Below are 21,903 nucleotides of genomic sequence, written 5' to 3' on the forward strand. Positions count from 1 at the left end.
AACACATTTTAATTGTGTTCACTCACAAACCTCCGTAAGCAGAAACACTTATAAGGTAATTGGGTGTCACTACACATAACTGGAATTACCTCAACAGGGGGGTGACCACCAGTAAAAACTGCTGATCATGCTTAAACTTACAATTCTGTTTTTAAGCTACTAATGTAAAAACATTGTGTCAAAATGTGAGAAAGGCTATCGAAACATTTATCAATTACTTTATTGTGACTCAAACAAACTATTATGAGATCAGTTTCACTAGAACAATTAAAGGATTGTGAAGAATGGAGACGACGGATGACTCAGCTTTCACAGATCAAAAGAACCTGTAGGTTACAATGAATGAGACGACTGTAATATAGAGATCTATTAGTATGGGTAAACACTTTGAGCCTTGCCTTTCGTCATAAAGCTCATTTGTTAATAAACAGATTAGGTTTGTTACTGCAGAAATAAATCTTTATGTTGTGGTAACATTTTTTTGGACAGTAATAGGAAGCTGCTTGTTCATGTTAACTTTATCTTTGATCCTTCTCTTTACCAGGATTTTAACAGATATAATTCAATTACAGATTGGACAAAGAGCTCACTCCTTTTATGCCACTGTGACAATGGCCCTCCCTACTTTTATAAAAGATACAGGTATGAGTTTATGTTTGTTTATTTTTAATCACGGGCTGTAGTCAATCTCAGATGTACATTGTGGAAAAGCAACACTGTCTGTCAAGTCAGTTGATATGTATTTAGTCTAAAATCTGTATAGTATAGAAGACTCAAAAACCTATAATACTTTAATTTCAGATAATAAAAAAACTGACAGAAAGAAAACATTTAATATGGGACAAACCTAAATAGAGCATGTGAGGGGTGAAAAAACATATACCAGCTCCTGATGATTGTCAAGGCAACACCAAAGTTGAAGTGAAAACTACCACCAAAGACTTCTCTCTATGCAAAGAAGTTTGCATGTACAACAATGCAGGTTCTTCTATAGGCTACATATTTACTGTACGTGATTAAATCCATCACAGAGCAGATATTTGTCAGGAAATCAGTACAGGTAGAACACTGAGACCCTGAGACTCCACTGTGTCTGTCCCAGAAGTAAAGATGTCATGTCATACTGTAACTCTCTCATGAATAAAACTAAATGTTAAATATGACACTAAATGTTGACATAGTTACTGTGCATCACCTGCATGTGATGTCTCTCTCTCTCTCTCTCTCTCACACACACACACACAGACCCCTTTCTTCAACACATAATTTTCTTGAAATGTTTCCCAAAATCCCAGGTATCCTGTACGTCCTCCTATTAGGACTGCTTCTGCTAGTTATGGTGACACCAACCTCTCAAGAAACCCCCAGCAGCAGCATTGTGACCATTGGAACCTCCACCAGCGGCACTGAGACCACTGGAGCTCTCCCTTCATTTTCCACCTCCTCAACCTCCACCATCATCACAGCAGCCCAGCAATCTTCATCTATGACTACAGACTCAGGCTCCTCAACCATGAGTAGGTTTATTTATTTAATAACTTTCTGACTGGAAATTTTAATTATAGAAAACTATGTTAATTCTCTGTTTTTCTCTTGATTATAACATTCATCTTTTTTGCCACAGTGCACATACATCAAAACACCACAAATCAAACCTCACCAAACATGGCAAGTGCACCTTTTCAGAGAAGTGTATTATTGTATTTGTGTCTTTCCCTTATCACAACTTATTCTTCATCCCGTTAGACTCTTGTCTTCATCACGCACTTTTTATCTCTCTCAGACACAGATACACTGCCCCTCATTCACCTGTAACTACTCAGACTGCTACACAATGTACAATAGTAGGAACTTCACTCCATGTGGTGCTGATGCCATTTGTCAGGTAGGGAGCCTAATGCCAGATGAACACTGATCAAACCATGATAGGACCATCTACATAAGTTTTACCATGCACTGTCTTAACAAATTCCCAATCAAATACGGCAACTTACAACTTACAAATATTTAATGGCAAATACATGGAGCAAACTACACTGCAAATAAAACATACCTTCTAATGTTTCATTCTGCAATGTACCAGCTGAAAAAGCAGATGGAGGTGTACACTGCTAGCTGCAGCAGCTCCTGTGCTGACAACTGCACAGCCTCTCTGAACAACTGCTCGGTGACCTGCTGTAATTTTACTGGCTGCCTCAATGGTAGTTTTGCTTCAATGATGACAACAACTACAGGTAAACTAGCTCTTTATTCACACTTTTTAAATGTGTCCATTTAATGACAATGTATTTGTATTACTGTAATTTTTTTTCTTGCATGATTTTAGTAATTCCAACAACAACAAAAACAACCACAACAACCACTGCAACAACTACCACTCCACAAACAACAGCAAACAATGTAAGGACAAAATGTTACTAGATAACTAACTTTAATATTTAAATGGTGTAGAGCAGTAAAAGCCAGAGCTGGTGTCATCATCTATCATCCTTTCTTCTGTGTTGTTTTTTTTTCTTCAGGGAAACAAATGCTATAAAGGAACATGTACTGACACAGACTGCTACACCACTTTCAAAAATACAGCGCCCCAGATATGCACCTCCACAGAGAAACACTGTCAGGTGAGAACGGCTAAAAATAAAGACACAATGTTAAATATGATTCTCCAAATTCAACAGCTGAGCACAATGCAAAATCTATAATGGTAATCTAATACAACTCTAGCAACAATAGATGAGGAATTCTGTAACCCAAGCTTTATTTCGAAGTGTCTTTTACAGCACAAGTTAGTCTGACCTATTAGTATAAAACTGCTATAACACACTATTATTATCAACATTAGGTTGGAAAAAACAAATATTTATTTACATACATACAATTATGGCAGAAAAGTCAAAGAACAAACCTTTACTAAATGCTATCACTTTACAGACAATCCCAATTCTTATTTATGCTCCTTTCAAGTCTGTAAGTCATTGAAAATCCTAATTACATTAGTGATAAAAAAAAAAAAGCTCCCTAAAAATTGTCTCTGCATAAAAATGAAAAAGAATGTATAGTAAATTTATGTTAATATAAAAACACATTTAGTGTAGTCCCAAAATGATAAACAGGGCTTTAAGCAACATTTACATATCTCATGCAGTTGAAAAAGGACACCGTAGATTCCAAGGTGCAGTGGACAGCAGGTTGCACCGCCAACTGCTCTGCGCAAACCCCATGCAAGGCCTCCACCCAACCTCCATGTTATCTAGAGTGCTGCAACGCCACTACGACCTCCTGCCTGTGGTTGAACGGCACGCTGAATTTCCCTTCTTCCTCCACAAGAGGCCCTTATCTTCACACGGAATTGATCACTTGCCTACTTTGCCTGTTTGCCATCACTTTGATGCTGTGACTGTGAGTGAGTATGAGCTTACTCAGCTGCTGTGTTGGTCGTTAGGTAACCAGGGCTTTGTTTAGCTACCACTGTCCTTCCAGAAATAAAGCTTAGCAACTTTTACACCCATTTATTTCACTGATATTCGTATGTGATTGTATATACTGTATATGTATGGAATAATGTAAAGCCTCGTTTATAATGTTTATGTAGTTTCTTGGTTTTCCACAATGTCCCATGACTTCTTATCTCTGATTCAAGACCAATAAAAAATGGCTTTGAACAGTATTTCTAAAGAAATTAAGATAAACAAGGGTAAAAGGGGTGAAAACCATCCTTATATAGTAAAATAATGTGTTAAAACAATCTTTTTCACAGTGGATTTTTAAGAAAAAACTGTAAATTGCAAAATACCTTGTTTAGAATTAGTTTTAGCCTTGACTTTGCAAAACCATAATTTAAATCAGACTTACAGAAATCCAGTAGGACTTTTTGTTGTGCTTCCTCTCTTCGAACTCACTGTGGATGGATTTAAATCTTAAACGGATGAGTGAAACACAAGAAGTGTTTCATAAAAGCCATTGTGAGAATAACGCAGCTATAACTCTAGATGCACTTTATGGAATACAGATGTTACAGCGTGTTGTGAAGGTTTGCTGAGGCATTAGATGTAATCATAATAACATGTGCACGTCAGTACATTTGGCTACCTTTTATCTATCTATATTTTTGTCAATCATTGTTGGACCACTATGTTGTGCAGTTTACAAAGTATATTTTATGGTATAATAGAGTTATGTAAATGTTACTTAAAACAGAAATTTATTTCATTGTAGTTTTGTGCACTGTATAAAATGTGATGATTTTGCATTCATATCTAATAAAATATACATCTGAGGAACCTTTGTTTATAATATTGTACAAAAAACACCACAGTTAATGCAGTTAGATACTTACTAGGTATCTTACTCTTACTAAGTATTTCCATTTTCTGGCATATTTTAACATTTCAGAAGGAGATATTGTACTTTTCCACTACAGTTGTTTGGCATCTATAGTAGCCTTATTTACGCACATTTCAAGTGCAGAGGCAAATTCAACAAAGCATTAATAATAATAATCCAAATTAAATAAGATTAAAAAAAACAGAATAAAAAACAATTAACTTAGAATAAAGTAATATTGCGAAAATAATTTAAAAATATATAAAAAATACAGTTAGTCAATAGCACAAATATGAAGTCAGTTCCTCGATTTTTTGTTTGGTTACAAATTTAAATAAAAATGACAAATCTTCAACACAAAAACGGACTCAGAAGTGCAAGAGACGGCTTCAGACCACTCGGGTCTATTACCCTCGACAGAAAGCCTAGAAAGCTTTGAATCCGCTTTGGAGCAGTGAGGATACGGCTCCATTGTGGGACATAATCCCCTTTGGATCAGGGACCCGAGGCCCAGTCCAAACCAAGCGCAGCTGATCCCAGCCCAGGTGTGACGTCACTCGGGGTGCGTGGCAAACTGGGTCGGGCTGGGCCAGCGGTGGAGGAAGGAGAAAACATCTGGATCTATTAGGGAATAATGTCGCATTACGGGAGGCTCCTGCAGCGCATGTGCTCCTGCTGCGCACTCGGCTTTCACTTGTGCGAAATTTAACCGAGCCACTTCTCCCTCCTCCGCGTATTTTCGTCTGGACAGCGAGGGGCAGGGGCTGTCACACGAGCTGGGCTGCTGTCTCCACTATGGATCAGTCTGTTGCAATTCAAGAAACTTTGGAAAGGGAAGAAAACTGCACGATAGTATCCTTTTTCTGCTCGCATGCGCTAGTTTATGGATTATTAATACCCGAAAAGAAGGATTGCCTGTTTGAGACTAAGTTCAAGTAGCTAATACGAATCAGTTGAAGAAGATCAGAGCCCGGAGTGAGGCCTGTAAGACCAGGGATCTGTCGTATTGATCATCTGTCTCTGAATATAACCCCTAATGTAATATTGTAATAATCATGACAGCGTGTTTATGACGTGGCTCTCGCTATTGGAGCAGTTTTCCTCCCGTGTGACCTGCTAAGAATTTGCAGTCCCAAGTTTTTTTTTTTTGCGGTGCAACCTTTCTTCCACAAGATGGCAACTTTGTGTCACCAGCTCCTGAGGCAATGTCGGTCAAATGTTCACAGTTTTCCTTATGTCCGAATGCAGATTTGCAGTATAGTTTGGATTTTACGCAGCAAACGTGCTCCTGTAATTTCTTTATTAACACTGATGGTTTAGTCTGTTTGTAAAATGCATGCGTCTGTATTTGTAAATGCAGTTGTCTTCTGTGAAATGTGAGTTCAGAATAAAAGGGAAGTAGTCAAAGACACATGCTGCAAAAACTGGGATTGTTGCATGCCACTACTTCTTGGAACTCAAAAAGCTTACTTGTTCAGTGGGGTGACATTTCTATGAACTTGTTGCCACTATGTCCTTAACTAACGTGTAAACATGCTGTCCAGTGTGAGGTCCTTTTCAATGATGTTACAGAAAGCAGATTGCTGGGGTTGGTGGAGTCCGCAAAAGAGCATGCGTGAGTTTGACAGAACAAATTAGATGTACAGTAACACACATTTTATGAACTATGGAGAGGAATCCAGATGCTTTTCCCTCTTTGAATTGATTCACATTTAATTAAAATTAAATAAAACACATGAAGCACAATGTAATTAAAATGTCAGTCTTGTAATGTTTTGTAGAATCTTTATTTATAATCATCGAAGGATGGCCATTACGGGTGATGATGTGTCACTGGAGGACATCATACCGATCTCTCTCGACTTCGCTGTGGTGGAGGGTGAGCAGCTTTCGCATGTTTAACATTACGAATAAACTGAAAATACCAAAGCAACTTCTACCGTAATTGGTTATGTGTTTTGAGATAGAGATAACAAAACTGGCTTGACTAAGTTCTCAGAAGTGCACTAACACATAACTTGTGATGCTCTTTTTAGTTTCCTCACCAGAAGAACTTGCGGTTGTGGGTGAGCTAACATCATCTCAGATGCAACTTGAATATTTTACAACTAAACTGATGCGCTATGTGAAACTGAATATCATTCATTAGTTTTCTGCGTTGTTTGTCTGATTCTAGGTGCTGACACCAGAGTAAGAGTAAGCTACTGCGAAGAAGAGCTGGAACTCAGACTTCCTTTTGGGTCTCATTCACGGTGCTTCCTCACTGAGGTCAATAGGGCATGGAGTGGTAGGTCATCCCTCAGGGTCATCAGTAACCTGTTTACATAATGTCCAGGCAGCCACTGCTTGTATTTAGGATCCTCAGAGTCTTTAAAAAAAAAACCTTGAATGTTCAAAAAAAAAAACAATTGACAGGGCAAATGCAAGATATAAAACATGTTATTATTATATTATATGCTATTAGATGTGTGTGAAGAAGCGTAAAGCATCTGCTCTGACCAATTGTTTGGAGGAAACCTGCTGAGCTGGTCTTTAATTGCCTCGAGGTAACTCTATATCTCAAACCATGAAATACCTTTATTCTTCCATTTTAGCAGTTAGCTGGAAAATAAATAACAAAAGACACAAACACATTTGCGAGCCTGTTGGTGGTTGTTGTGGTTCACAACTCACACCGGATTGGTGAAGTCACTTCAACCGCCAGGCACTTAGTACAAACATCGCATGGCTGACGAAGATAGAGAGAGATCCAAACAGACAGAGAGAGAGAGGGTGGAGTTTGGATAGTGTACTACTTAGTGTCTTTCACAGCTAATGTTTGCAAAAGGACAATATGATAGCAGCTTCCTTCCTGTTCTATATTTCTATTGAAGTACTTTGTGCTTTCCTGCTTCTGTTCATCTGATTTGAAGAGACCTGATGAGCTGAAGGGTGGACAGACAACGTGCTTTGTTAGGAATGTGTCACTTTTGCCACTGGCTCACTATTTTTCACATCGGAAACCCCGCGTTAACATGGATAGAGACTGAAAAGAGGCCATACCTTACGTTTGTGTGTGGTGCTTAAAGATGAGACACAGAGACTTATGACCTGGTGAGAGATACCGGTGATGGAAAGATTAAATGATCTACCAGCTGTTGCTCTTGAAAGAAAGAGTGGGAGAAATGGTAAAGGTAAGAAGATACAAGGGAGATTCAATGCACTGCAGCACCTGTAGCTTCATATTTAAGGTGGTCTAAGTGTAAAGGTGGTCTTAGAGTTTAGTTCATTCACTCTCTGTCTGTTCTTCTTCAGACATTTGCAAGTCTCCCACACAAGTACCCAAGTTTGAGTGGATCAATAAGTACTCCAAAGTGACCCGAGGACTGGATGTTGTCAAACAAGGCCTTGCACCTGCCTCTACAACTGTCGGTAAACTCAACCAACACCGGAAGACAGGTTTGTTATCTGATTTCTATTTTGTAGAAATTAACAGGCACAGTTCATAGTTCATGTTTAATATTCTAAAAAACAATTAAATAGGTCTACCAGCATTCGTGGGGTTGTTCACAGGTGATGTTCTTGTTGATCTCTAAAGCATTTTCTCTTTTTTTTTCTGTAGATAGCCTCAAAGATAAAAGGTTTTGCAAGCACCACTTCCTTTGAATGCAATTGTCACAACGAGCTGTAATACATGAACTCAAAACAAAATGAAATGCAGTCATTTTTTAAACGGTATTATTGACACCTGTGGTTTTATTGCTATGAAGTGAGAATGACTGCATGGTGTGTAAGTGCAATAAGTAAGGTCCCCAAGACCTGACAAGGTGCTTACCAGATGCTAAGAAAACACAATGACATAAAACAATTTCAGGAAATGGACGAAAAAGATATGAATGAATTAATTAATGTTTGTGTGATTGTCTTACGTTGCCTGTTTATGTTTTTGCATGTTATATTAGAGCCATGCTGTTAATACACACAGTTTAAAAGGGGTTGAATAGAAATCATCCCATATATCTAATGGATCATGATCACTGCAGAGTGGCTGAATCGATGCATAGGGTATTATTGTCTTAAGTGTCAGCTTGACTTCCTAATGTATTTCTGTTGTGATGTTACTATCCGGTTGCATGATGTGCACAGTGCTTTGCACTAGGCTGATGTTTGTGCAGCTTCCTGTGGCTGCAGCAGATGAAAGCAGCCGAAACTCCTCCTTCCTACAACGTTAGCATGGGCAGGTCTCACACAAACTGGACATTGCTCTTCTGCACAGAATGCGTGGGAGCCGTGCAAAGAGATGTCTAGTGCGATGAGGGACTCTGGTATGAAAACTATTCCTACAATTGTTGACTTTTCGGGGTGGTGAAAAGGAAGCGAGATGGCAGCAATCCGTGGTTTTCAGTCTGGTGTGATTAGCTAGTTAGCTGCCTCTCCAATGCTAGCTTGTAGTGTTAGCTATTTTTTTTATTTAACATTAGCCAACTTTAGCCAGATTGGCTAGAGGGTAAAGTGTCACTAAGCGATATAATGATTAAACTGTGGTAAAACTGACAATATCATTCGCTGCTGCCACTTTATCTTCCGTTCGCGTTCACTCATGCACGTAAGCTGGTTTTGCTAACTAAGCTAACTCTGGTCCGTGCTAAATAATGTTCATGTGTCGCACTGTGTGTGTCAGAAAATGACTCACCTGTCGTGATTGGTGTTGAAACTACGTATTTTAGTGTCATTCGCTGAGTCGCTGTTGTTTGGCAGTTTTCTGTTTCAGTTAGTTTCCATACAAAGACTTTGACGTGCTGCTTATCGTCTTAGCTAATTTAGCCTGTTAGCTTCAAATCTGTTGTCTGCAAACTTTCTCCAACAGCCTCCATCAGGGAGATAAATACTCCTACTGTCTGCTTACCCTTCATCTGTCAGAAAAGGGCATCCACTGCAATGCAAGTGCTTTGTTAGGGCAAGAGGAATAATTGTGATCTATGTAGATCTATAGTTAACAAAGGAATGAAATAACTAAATTGGTTTCTCTACAGTTAATTACCCTCTTCAAATGGCAAAGGGATGTTGCAATTTGAACTTTGTGCAGTTTTTTTTATACGGAAGCGTTTGACACCTGATTCTGCAGCAACACATTTGTGCTTGTTTTCGATCAACCCCAAGATAAAGATGCATGACCATGCAACATTGCATGCAACTTTTCTGTTTTGTTTTTGTGGTTGAACTGTTTAAGAATAGTAGGCATGCACGGGAATGTAAAATATGCTGTGCAATAGGTGACCTCACACACAGGACTTTCAGGGACACATTTAGATGAGTCATGGCCCACTTAGGTGCTCATTTCAGATAGCAGGGGCAGTACTGGTTAGATTAAATATACTAGTGCTGAATGGTTGATGAAGAACATTCAAAGATTATAGTGTAGTGAGCAGCTTTACTGTGGGGCAACAGACATAAATGCCAATTGCTATTTGTTTTAGGTTTCACCCAAAACCAAGATATTATGGCATAAACAGTCGACAGCAGGGCGCAAAATACTCAGTGGCATAAGTGGCATGTTTAACAGCACAATGCCCTGTTAGGTTTGCTTTATTGAGCACTAGACTCTATTCAAATCAAGACTCAAGATTTGTTTTACTTCTTGTTTTGCAAGTTCGGTTTTTATGACAAGAATTTCAGTGCCACCCAGCACAAGGTTATTTTTTTCAATGCTGTTATTTTTTTTTTTTTGAAGATTCAGTTCAGTTTGTTGAGATAAATGAACTCTTGTGTGGTGTTATGTTGCATGTTAATCACAGATTTAAAATCTGCTGCACTAAAGTTATGTGTGCAAACTAGAATTCTACCTTTCTAATCGAGGCTGGTTAATCAGTCTTCCTTTTGCAACCCAAAGACTATAATACTTAATATTCTCATAGGTTGGCTAATTAACTAACATCAATTTGACAGTTACGTGAGGACTTTCTTTGTGTACACAACATTTTTACCTTCTTAGTTGTAACATTCCTAAAACTAGAAAGTCATTTCCCAGCTTGCTGCAAGTTTTCACAGTCAAACAAAAAGCAACATCTTCTTTATCGTTTCCTGTTAACACCAACATCAGAGTCATTGAATTAAAACAATCATTTATGGTTTTAATAAATTAAGTTTAGAGTGGAACCTTGCATAGCCTACTTTTTTTTTTTTCTTGTTTAATTTCTTACCAACTGAAGGTGTTAGGGTTTCCTTTGTAAGACATAGAAGAGAACGTGTCAACTATATATTAGACAGTTTTGGTATAAGTGTTACATAAGAAATCATGAGTACTGACTTACTTTGACCTTCATCTGGATTAATTACCTCTCTGTTTTTGCTCTTACCTCTCAACAGCTCTTGTTTTTAAAGTTGTGTAATTTATCCTTCGAAACACACCCATATAGTAGTGATGTTGATGTCCATGTCAATTCAGTTAATGTCAGTGTATTTGAGCCAGGGGATTCAGATCAGATGAAAAACGCTGTTGTCAGTCAATTGCATTTTTATCATAGTCTGCCATAGTTTTTCCTATGAAAAAACCATGGCAGACGCTTAGTTTCTGCTTCACGTTTCTCCATTCAGAGGAGCTGCCTGTGGTCCCTGCCAAGTTGCAGAAGACAGGGGCCATGCTGTCTCATACTTCACACTCTGCCATTAAAGCCAGATACTTGGGATGCAGTAACAGTAGCCAGCTGCAAAAGAAGACCTCGATTGATCACAGCAACTGAGCCCAGACTTGGCACTTTTATTTTGACCTTTGTGTTACTGTGTGTTTATTATAATTCATAATTAGGTTTATTTCATTCTCCATATTAGTTATTTAAAGGGTTGAAATTTGTGTTTGCTCAGGGTTGGGTTCTCATTAAAGTAAGTTCTCCTAGGCTGTCATTACCCTGGGCAGATAAAGCTGATTCCAGTAGCTCACAAGACCCAAAGGCATATAGTCTTAACTCACAACCTGCAAACAAGATGTTAAGTTTTCCTTTAATTGTGCTGTGAAGAAGTGTGCTATAGTAGTGCTATGTACTTTTGTGCAGTGTTTTTATTAATCCTCTTTTTCCTTTATTCTTTTCAAACAGAGAAGGGAAGTTTTGAAAGGGAGAAAGGTTCTAACAGTGCCACACATAAGTCCAGAGTGTATTCAAACTTGGAGAGGTAAGACATTTTTTAATGAATTCATGTGATGAAGATCTCTAAACCGAAACTCTTTACATGACAATTTACTGTATTATTACAAACTGGTAGAGTACTAGAATTTCCTACTGCTAGTGTGTAAGTGTTAGTACTTTTACTTAAAGGTACTCTGCAGATGTCTCTGCTTACATTCAGTAATGCCCACCCAAATATTTCTTTCCGCATAAAACATGCTATATTTTCTTTAAAAATGTTGTAACCTGCATTGAAATATTCAAACGTCTTTTGATTTGTTCCCTAAGCGTGTCTTTGCCACTTGTAGATAAGTGTAAGAGTGGGAAACTGCAGGAATGTATCTCATCACCTACAAGTTTGTGCACATACACAAAAAGCACCCACTCACAAAAACATAGTTCTATAGTGCAACAGATTGTAATAGTGTTAAAGAATCCATTTGAAGACTACAGACAGGGCAGCTGCAGCAGAAACAACATTTATTGCAACACTTGCTAAACTTTCACTTGTTAAAACTTTCAAATACGTCAAATATGATCAATGTTGCTTTGCTTGGGGGGCAGTCAGGCTGTTTGTGCATTGTGCTGAGTTACAGTATTACAACAGGCTCTGTGTACATGCCTGACAGCAACCTGGTGATGAGTCTTTTTTTTTATTATTTATTAAAATTTGTTACAGTCCAAAATCTAAATGTGTTCAGTTTAGTTGTTAAAGCTGGAAGCCACTGCCACAACTCTTAGGATGATTTTGTACTAAATGGAGTTAAGTTGCAGCATATTCCTGGAAGATTACAGCGTCCAGACATATTACATTTCCTTCTCTGCCCTCAGCTTCATTCCATATTGACAGCATGGAAATAGAGCTTCACTGCATATGTTTTGTTCTTACTATCAGTGTGGAGATCAATTGTACATTACACTTTTAGATCGGATCACAGTATAATGTCTCTGCTAAGTTATCATTGTATTTTTAGCTTTTAGCAGAGGTGTTACCAAGCCCACAGTTTATGATCCTCCTGATATTCCTTCCCTCTTAAATAACAGCAGCGGGACAGTGATCGTGTTTTCTTTCATAGTCTGTTTCCAGTCACTCCCATGCTTAACTTATTATTTCTCTCCTCGTGTGTAGCTCTGGCATCTCTAGTCGAGAGGACCGGGATGACCTAGTGCGCTCCTCCAGCCACACCCCGTCTAACAAAGCTCAGATACTGACCATGCCGCAGTTTGGTCTGCGCGACACCCTTATCCGGTGTGAGCTGCTGAAGAATGAGGAGTCTTACACTTATCTAGAGAACTTCAGGTATGTTAGTGTATATTTTGATTGGTTCAGTCTCATCAAGGTTTATTTGCATCACATCAATATCATTACAACAAATCAAATACCATTTGCTTCCTTGGTTTGTTGGTACTTTGGGTGTGGCTGTTGGTGTTTTAATACAATATATAATCTTAGTGTTTTGCTGTTCATTGTTCAGCTAGAACAGTTGCTTAGTGCATTATAGCATTTAGGACAAGGCTAACACAACATTTAACCCCTTTCTCCTTTCTCAGTTATATAGTAGCCAAAGTTACACTAATTATAGCTCTAATGACAAAAGACTGTGCATAATATCCTGCTTCTATGTCCAAAATTAATATTGTAATGCTTTGAATTTTGTCCATATCAAGATATTTCATACTTTAAAAATTTTACACACTAAACTCTACTCTGCTGTCTCAAAATACTTTTCTAAAACTCTGTTAGAAAGACGCTTTGTGCGGGAACCATTCTAATTATTATGTAAAAAGAATGAGTCAACATCTGTGGGTTTGTATTGCTGTTTATTTTTCTCTTTGCTAAATTAAGCACAACTGTCTCAGACAGTGTCTACAAATGCATTAGCCCAGCTGTTTAACATACTGTAGCTCAAGTTGTTGCTTTTCTCTTACTTTTATAGATATTAATGTCCTCGCCTCCTAATAATAGATCTGTTCCTAAAAACATGAATGAGAGTTAGGGTGATCTAGTGTAAACGTGTGTTAGAGTAAATGTCCTGTTTGAAATTGCATGTTTATGCAGCTTTTCTTTGGGAACTATGATTTTCTCCAACACACCAGACACAGAGCTCAGGTTAATTGGGCACTGTTTGTGTTAGTCATATAACTGAGTCATAACCTCTCGAGGGTGTTTCCCTACCTGCTGCTCAAAGCATAATGGAAAAGCTACTGTCCCTGGATGACACTGACTACAAATATCAAGCATATGCAGAACAAGAGTAGTTGAATATCTAATCGAAGTTTTAAATATCTGTAGTTAACTAGCTTGTAGGATGTTCTTATTGACTTGTACATTGTCCAAATCAGAAACAGAATAAATATAGGAAAGGTTACATCGTGCTGAGACATTGTCTGCTGTCATCTCATATTACAGTACATATTGAGAATGCATTAAATATTGAAGCAGATTTGGAAAAAAGCTGAAAGGCAGCAGTCCATTCATTTTTATATAAAAACAGCTTCAATATCTTTCTGGTAATCTAAGGCAAAGGCAATTAGTGTAGAACGTGATGTACAGTGTAATAAAGAGCTCTGTGCTCTTCCTGTGTATGAGTACAAGCAGAGAAGCAGCTGTGGAAAGGTCAGTGAAGGGGGCTGTTGAATAGAAGGAAGCTGGTTTTCAATATTGACCTGCCGAATAAATCTCTGTGGGGATGTAAATCATAAGGGTTTGGCTCTTTGACCATCTCTCACGGTTTAGGTATTCTTCAGGAAAGCACTAAAGTTTCTGAGGGGTTGCTCAATTGTCAGCAGAAAGATATTTTTTTTTATTATTTATTTTCCTCTCCCTTTTTTTATAGGGTAGTTTATTGTGTAAATTATTAAGAAGATTGCTGAAAAAGACCAGTTGTATTCTTTCAGCCTGCATAAGCTAAAATTCTAGATGTAGAGTAGAGAGTGCTGTTCTAAAACAGGAAGACATAACCTTAATATAAACTCAATTCAAAATGGAATTGATTAAACTGAAACTCACAAGGACAGGTTTGCTGAAGACCCCCACAGTCAGAAGGTTCACTAAGTAGCACTTGTTCAAACAAATCTTTGTGCCCACTCCTCATCTCTCTCTATACTGTTTCAGCTTTTTCCTTGGCACATATAATGTGAATGGACAGTCACCAAAGGAAAGCCTCCGTCCCTGGCTGAGCTGCACTCTCAACCCTCCAGACATGTACTGCGTGGGGTAAGTCACATTCACTGAGCTGGAGAATAGCCATGCAATTCTCCACTTAATCCCATTACACACATAGATACATACTACTCAAATGTCTGACAGATTTATGCAGCCATTGATCCTGTTTTACATGGGACAACATGCCCACCCACCCATTCAGCACTGTGTTCACTAATCCTGCCTGCATTTTACTTTACTGCTTTGCTGTTGAAAAGTGTCTGAAGTTTAGTGAATACCATCAAAAGTTCAGGGTAAAGTGAGAATCAAACTCTCAAGAACTTTTTACTGTTTGTTTCATCCTCATAGTTTCCAGGAACTTGACCTCAGTAAGGAGGCTTTCTTCTTCAATGATACCCCCAAAGAGTTGGAGTGGACAAAGGCTGTGTCTGAGGCCTTGCATGCAGATGCCAAGTATGCCTTAGTAAGGAAGTATTTTTTTCTTTATTTTTAAAAACAATTATTTTTAATTGCTTTTTAATTATAATTTTTAAAATAATTTTTAAATGTCCAGTAAACAGTTTTTTGATTTTGAGTGCAAGTTGAACACTTACTTTCACAAAAACAATGTGTTTGTTTGTGACATAGTACAGTGTCAGGAAACTTATGCATGTCTATCTATGGCCATTGTGAGCATAACACTACAAGTTCACAGATTATTGCTAAGGACACAGCTAAAAACCGTTAGCTGTTAGTTTGATGAGCTCTGACAGGCCTTATATTTTCTGTAAGTTTTTGGTGTTTTTCTTTTTCTTCCCCTCATTTGCATCGATCAACTTCCTTTTCTCAGTGCTGATTCTAGTTTATGAACTTCCTCTTTTATCGAATGGCCTGCATTTCTCTAGTTGTCTTAGAGCTTACAGGATGTCTGTAATTCACAGAGACAGAATAGTGACGTGTCAATTCTTCTAAAGCACACTTGGCTGCTGTGGAACTGATACTCTGTAGCTCAGCAATCTAAAAAACACATGTATTAATGTTAATGTTAATCTATAAATGTTGATTCATGTAGGATTGGTAGGGAGCCTTATTAAGCTATTTTTGCCGCTTCCTATGCATAACTGCTTTTTTATTCTGGATGTACTTTTCTGCTTCTGTTTTCCTTGAGATAAGACAGCTGGTGAGGCTAACTGTACTGCAACCATAATTATTATTGTTCAGTGTAGCTACAGCTGAATATGCTGATATAAGCAGCAAAACCTGCTTTAAAGTATTTTGAGCCAGTATCATGTGGGTAGAAGGTGGCCCTCTCATTATACCCAATAAATAAAAATATGTAGCACATTTGCATAGTTACTGTGTATTTTCTTCCTTTTCTGTATGCTCCTATTTAATCCAATACATCCTTGCTTATGAACGTGTATATATCTACATAGTAATCTAACCTGTAAATATAATTATCTCTTTGCATTTCTAGTTAGATGCTATCTGAATTCCATTGTCTCTGCACAGTAATAATAAAGTTGAATCTTCTGATATAGGTGAAGATAGTGCGTCTGGTGGGCATCATGCTCATCTTCTTTGTGAAGAAGGAGCACGCAGAGTTCATCTCTGAAGTGGAGGCTGAAACTGTGGGCACTGGTATCATGGGAAGGATGGTAAGAACTGTTTGTGCACATCTTCTTTTCTCATGCACAGATTCTTATGTAGGTTTACTGGTGTTGTGCAAAGGCATTAGGTTTTAAACTGCACTCAGTTCACAGGGTGTTGGCAAAAGAGAAGTGGTCTCACAGTTTGTTATCTATTTCTTTTCTCGTTCTCTCTTCTTATCTTGCTTTGATGTAATAAAATGTAAAAGCTATGCTTACTTAGCAGTCTCTGCAGTGTAGAGCAGATGGCTGGCTGGGGACCAGTGAGGGCTCCATCCTTCACTGCAGTAATGAGAGACTAGTTTATGTTCTGCGCCAAGAACCATCTGAAACATGCCAAGTATCAGCATCCTAGCATAATATGGGATCAATGTGAAGCAAAGGAGTGTGTATTACTGCATATGATCTAAATCACAGTTTTGTTTTGATCCATATTGTTTCGCCAGTTGAGTTGTGTGCTTTATATATTTTCTTATATCTATATATGCAGTATATCTATCTTTTTCCTCTATTTTCTTTAAATCTTTCACTGATTTGCAGGGCAATAAGGGTGCTGTGGCAATTCGTTTTTGCTTCCACAACTCTGATATCTGTGTGGTCAACTCTCACTTTGCTGCCCACATTGAAGAATATGAAAGACGTAATCAAGACTATAAGGATATTTGTAGCCGTTTACAGTTTCGACAGCTTGACCCTACCCAGCCTCCACTCACGATCATGAAGCACAAGTATGAACAATTTATATTTTCTATATATACGGTATGATTGATAGAAATCGAAGGATTATCTTTTTTTATTTGTATGTCTTATTTGTAGTGAAATTCAGTCTCTGTTTATTTCTCAATTGTCTCTGTGAACAGTGTGGTTTTATGGATTGGGGATCTCAACTACAGAATTAGTGACCTTGACGTAGACAATGTGAAGGAACTAATCAGCAATAAGGACTTTGAAACACTGCACACTTATGACCAGGTAGTATCAACAACAGTTTATAGTTTTGATATTATTGTGTATTTGAGTGGTGATACTTACCAGCTGCATGTGTTCCTCAGCTAAAGAGGCAGATCGATAAGGAGGCTGTTTTTGATGGCTTTTTGGAGGGAGACATTGATTTCCAGCCTACCTACAAATATGACACCGGCTCTGACAACTGGGATACAAGGTAATGTCATGTGGAGGCTTAAATGCTAATAGTAGAATAGAACACTTTCCGTAAGATCATTCTTCTTCTTCTAAGTATGCTCACAGTTAAAGTAAGCACAATAGCATAAAGAAATATACTCCAGTGCTCTAACAATTAAAGCATTGTTCAGACACTTGACTGTGTCTGCTCATTTCTTTAAAGTTTTATTGAAGCTTTCAAGGCTGCAAACAAGCATCTCTTAGTGTACATAACAATGTGTCTTTGACTGGGAAAACATCTTTGTATATGTACTTCTATGTTTAAACATTTTGCTTAATAAATGTTTCATTAGTATATTCACGAAAAGATACGCAAGAGTGGGGGCTAGAAGAAAACTGATATTGTGATATACTGTACTCACTGTAGCAGTGCTTAAACAGCTTGGTAAACTAAAAAGATTCCTAGAAGGAATCTGATAACTTCGCTATACATTAACTTGCGTTGGTGGTCCTAATATATGATTTAAAATAGTTTTCGTGTTGTTATTTGAGATTGTCTGTAGATGTGCTTCACAATTGATGTGGCCATAAATCTCAAGAGTAGTGTATTGTAGTATCTTTCTCACACCCTCTAATAAGTAAAAACGGGGATCATAACTTTACATGGACAAGTAAACTCATGTGATTTTGCCTTTTATATCTTGTGTTATAATAGATTTAACAAACTTACTTGGAAAATTAACATCCCTTTTCTTCTGCATTTAGTGAAAAATGCCGTGTGCCTGCATGGTGTGACCGTATCCTGTGGAAAGGGAAGAACATTGAGCAAAAGCATTACCACAGTCATATGGCTCTGAAGACCAGTGACCACAAACCAGTCAGTTCCATGCTTATCGTTGGGGTAAATAATTGATCTCTTTTTTGCCTGTTTTTAATTTACTTTCTTTTTCTTACAAAAAGTAACAGTTGTCGTAATTCTGAAACCTACACATAGGTTTGATAAGAAATGAAAGAAAATATATAATTGGCTTTCCCCATGTCAAATCTCTCATGTTTTTGTGATGGCTGTAGTGTATGTTTGCAGTGCATTGGTTGTTTGTCTCTAACTCTCTTCTGCCTGTTTTCTTAGATTAAGAGAATAAATGGAGAAGCCTATAAGAAGACCTTTGAAGATATTGTCCGAAATATTGACAAAATGGAGAATGAGTGTATTCCATCCGTGTCATTGTCCCAACGAGAGGTAACTTTTTCTCTTTCAGTTTTATTGCAGTACAATATGAGGTGTAACACTAATCTGATACACTTTAAACAGTAAATTACAGTTTCATTATGGCCTTTTAAATAGTTCTGTAAGTGAACCCGTCCCTAAAGAAGCTGTGCATTGATGCTTTGGGCCCAATGCACATATTTAGAGGAAACAGTTATGTCCTTTAAATGTTTTTAATATATTTTAGAAATACTTCATCTTTCTTTCAGTTTGACTTTAAGGATGTGAAGTTCATGCAGCACAAGGCACAGACGTTGAGCCTCTTCAATGATGGGCAGGTCCCATGTCAGTTCGAGTTTATTCAGAAGCCAAATGAGCCAACATACTGCAAGCCCTGGCTCACAGCTAACCCCTACAAAGGATTCATTGCTCAGGGTGAGGAGCACATATAGTCATGTTTTCATACAGGAGCCACTGATTTGATTTACAAATTAGGAATACTACAAGCTGTGAGATGGGTATATCTGTTTGATTTTGATTTCCAAAGCCAGACTTAAAGTTGTTTTTGTGCATCAAACAGTATTATTACATTAAAAGCTTGTGGTGACCTGAGATCAACATAATTTAGTTCTTGAATTATGAGAGTTCACTCATCCCTTACTTTGTGTGTGCACCTCTCACCCTCTAGGTGGATCTGTGGACATTGAGCTTGAGATTTTTGTAAATCGCACAACAGCGCCTGAACTTAATTTTGGTAAGCAAATGATTGAAGACATCCTGGTCCTTCACTTGGAGCGTGGCAAGGACTATTTCATCTCTGTGACAGGAAATTATCTGCCCAGCTGCTACGGCACTCCCATAAATTTGTTGTGTCAGCTGAGGGAGCCCATCCAGGACATGACTCAAGAGACCCTTCGTAAATTGGTTAGTGTTCTTATGTGGAGAGCAGGGACGGTGTTTGAAATACCTGATCTCCATTTAGGGTTTTGGACTTTCAGTTCAACACAGTTCAATCCATTCTGATGAAACTGCTCTTGTTCTTAACATCAGGCGGAGATGTCTGGAGAGGAGATTGTATTAAACACTGAAAAGCCTCTAGACATTCCTAAAGAACTCTGGATGATGGTGGATCACTTGTTCCGCAATGCAATCAAACAGGTCAGTGAATGTTGTGCAAAAGGACACATACTCTTATTTAGTTTTTGTTTGCCAGTTTAGGTGCACTTTCATTATGTGTCTTTGTTATATAGTCAAAGTGAAACTTGCTGCATACAAAAGAAATTTTTAAAAGTGAGAGTTTTCCTGAGGCTACGAAGACACTGGTATGTCTCTGTAGACGTTTGCCAGCTAAGTAGCTACTGTATGTAAAGCATACATACAGTGCTAATTTGGTGAAAGTAATAAAGCTCTACTGCAGTGTTTTGTTTATCTCAAGGAAACGTTTTTTGTAATTCAGCTGTTTGGATTTATGTTTACATTTAGTCATTTAGAATACGCTTTTATCCAAAGTGATTTACAAGTGAGGTACAAGGCAAGCAAAATATCTAAGTGCTCTAGGAACAGCTGTTTGTGTTTCATAAGGTGTAGGTTTGTTTTTTTTTTGTTTTTTTTTTTAAGATTTATAATTACACAAAGACTCATTGTGGATTGTGTTTTACTTGCAGGAAGACATATTTCAGCAACCTGGGCTCAGAAGTGAATTGGCAGAAATAAGGGACTGCCTTGACACTGGCATGCCAGATTCTCTTCGTATCCTTTGGAACTTCCTGTGACACCCAGAGGGGAAAATGTTTTTATAACTTTGTAGAACGATTCAAAAGGTAAAACAACATAGTCCATATATTTGTGTTGTTTTGGAATTGTACTCCAGTGCATTAGGGAAGCAAGATAAAGACACTGAGACTTTCTACATGGGACGCTGTCACATTTAAAGCTTAAAGTCAGCAATTTACCATGTCAATATTTGTTTATTTTCAGATAGAATACACTGAAATACAGAGAAAATGCTACAAATGTACCACTTAAAATACTGCATTGTATTTCTGTCTAATCTGCCTGATGACGACTGACCATAACTTACTTCTTTAAAAGATGTGTGGACTGTTAACCTGTATTTGATTCTTTTGTGCCCCCTATGTTTCAAAACAAGACAAATTATACCCTTAACTCAGTATTGACCTGCAGCTGGCAGTAATCACTCAGTGGCAGAGGCCTTACTTCTCTTCCTAGACTCCCTCCCAGAGCCTGTGGTTCCCTACCACTTTTACCAGCAGTGCCTAGAAAGCTGCTCCAATGCCAGTCAGTGTGAGAAAGTAAGCAACCTTCAGTCAATAACAATTCATCTGTTTCAAGATGTGTTTAATTATTAAAGTTAATCTCTGAGGGGGTGTAATGTTGACTTATTTTGTCTCCAGGTTATTTCCATGCTACCTCAGTGCCATCAAAATGTGTTCAACTATTTAGCTGCCTTTCTCCGTGAGCTGTTAAAGAATTCTGCTAGCAATCGATTAGATGTCAACATCTTGGGTAAGGAAAAGAATCGGGTTATTCTTCAGTATTTGTGATTTGTGCTTGAGGTAACATGAGCAAGAGCAGAGAAACTAAAATATAAAGCCACAAAAAGGGACTATGACTGGAAATCCTGTACATAATTCTGCTCTGGTTGTAAAAAAAGAGGAATCTTTTCATGACTCGAAGCAGGGTGGTTCAGTTAAGAATTAAATGCTTTAAACTAATTTAAATGCTAATAATGAGAATAACAATGCAACATAAGACCTAGGAAAAGTAATAATTTCTTATAATTGACAGTATGAATTGATTTTCTTTCTGCATAGCTACCATTTTTGCCTCCTTGCTCCTGAGGTCACCAATGAAGCAGGATTTTGCAGAGAAGAGGAAAACTCAGGAGTTCTTTCAGCACTTCCTGATCCAAGGCTCCTCCTAGATAGAGGACTTCATCTTCTTGTCCTTCATGCTGAAGCTGAACACTAAAATTGTACAGTCCAGTATTTGAAAAAAATGTTTAATTTTTAGCTGGCTCTTTGTATAGATATAGTATAATTACTGTAAGTAACAGTTTGTTTCAGAACAACATTGATCCGTTGATCCAGAGTTTATTGTATATCACTGACCAACTGTAGAGACCTAACACCCAAATGTATGTATATTTTATTTAAAACAAATTGTATTTTAATGTTTTTGGAACAACATTGTTTTATATATAAAACTGTTGGAAACAATGTGTGTTGATGGTGATTTTAGTTCAGTTTTTCTTCTCAATCCATGAAGCCATTCACAAGCAAAGCTACAAAATTCATG

General features: G+C 37.8%; 1 protein-coding gene across 5 annotated transcripts; it reads left to right on the forward strand.

Annotated features, from left to right (window-relative positions):
* The first annotated feature begins 5,792 nt into the window (after positions 1 to 5,792).
* Positions 5,793 to 21,809, forward strand: inpp5b (inositol polyphosphate-5-phosphatase B). 5 transcript variants are annotated; one of them, XM_026371385.1, is made up of 23 exons: positions 5,793 to 5,938; positions 6,105 to 6,202; positions 6,360 to 6,389; positions 6,500 to 6,610; positions 7,618 to 7,761; positions 11,394 to 11,469; positions 12,592 to 12,762; positions 14,578 to 14,679; positions 14,977 to 15,091; positions 16,149 to 16,265; positions 16,797 to 16,984; positions 17,117 to 17,228; positions 17,309 to 17,418; positions 18,144 to 18,279; positions 18,508 to 18,618; positions 18,855 to 19,020; positions 19,274 to 19,339; positions 19,412 to 19,509; positions 19,636 to 19,743; positions 20,250 to 20,334; positions 20,770 to 20,897; positions 21,000 to 21,111; positions 21,420 to 21,809. In XM_026371385.1, exons 2-23 carry the CDS (start codon positions 6,130 to 6,132, stop codon positions 21,527 to 21,529), a joined length of 2,469 nt encoding a protein of 822 aa, XP_026227170.1. In that variant the 5' UTR covers positions 5,793 to 5,938; positions 6,105 to 6,129; the 3' UTR covers positions 21,530 to 21,809. The 5 variants fall into 5 exon arrangements, with proteins under 5 accessions (XP_026227170.1, XP_026227169.1, XP_026227171.1 ...); XM_026371384.1 differs by having other exon boundaries at positions 19,274 to 19,509; XM_026371387.1 differs by lacking the exons at positions 5,793 to 5,938; positions 6,105 to 6,202; positions 6,360 to 6,389 and adding an exon at positions 7,236 to 7,496 and having other exon boundaries at positions 6,560 to 6,610; positions 19,274 to 19,509; positions 21,420 to 21,808.
* The last annotated feature ends 94 nt before the right edge of the window (positions 21,810 to 21,903 follow it).

This window comes from Anabas testudineus, chromosome 16, assembly GCF_900324465.2.
Source record: "Anabas testudineus chromosome 16, fAnaTes1.2, whole genome shotgun sequence".
Classification (NCBI taxonomy): Eukaryota; Metazoa; Chordata; class Actinopteri; order Anabantiformes; family Anabantidae; genus Anabas; species Anabas testudineus.

Bases quoted from the DNA above. Each gene is read 5' to 3' on its own strand.
- inpp5b (XM_026371384.1), top strand. From the start codon at position 6,130: ATGGCCATTACGGGTGATGATGTGTCACTGGAGGACATCATACCGATC. The intron at 17,419-18,143 runs GTAATGTCATGT...TTCTGCATTTAG, and splicing joins TCTGACAACTGGGATACAAG to TGAAAAATGCCGTGTGCCTG. The intron at 18,619-18,854 runs GTAACTTTTTCT...TCTTTCTTTCAG, and splicing joins TGTCATTGTCCCAACGAGAG to TTTGACTTTAAGGATGTGAA.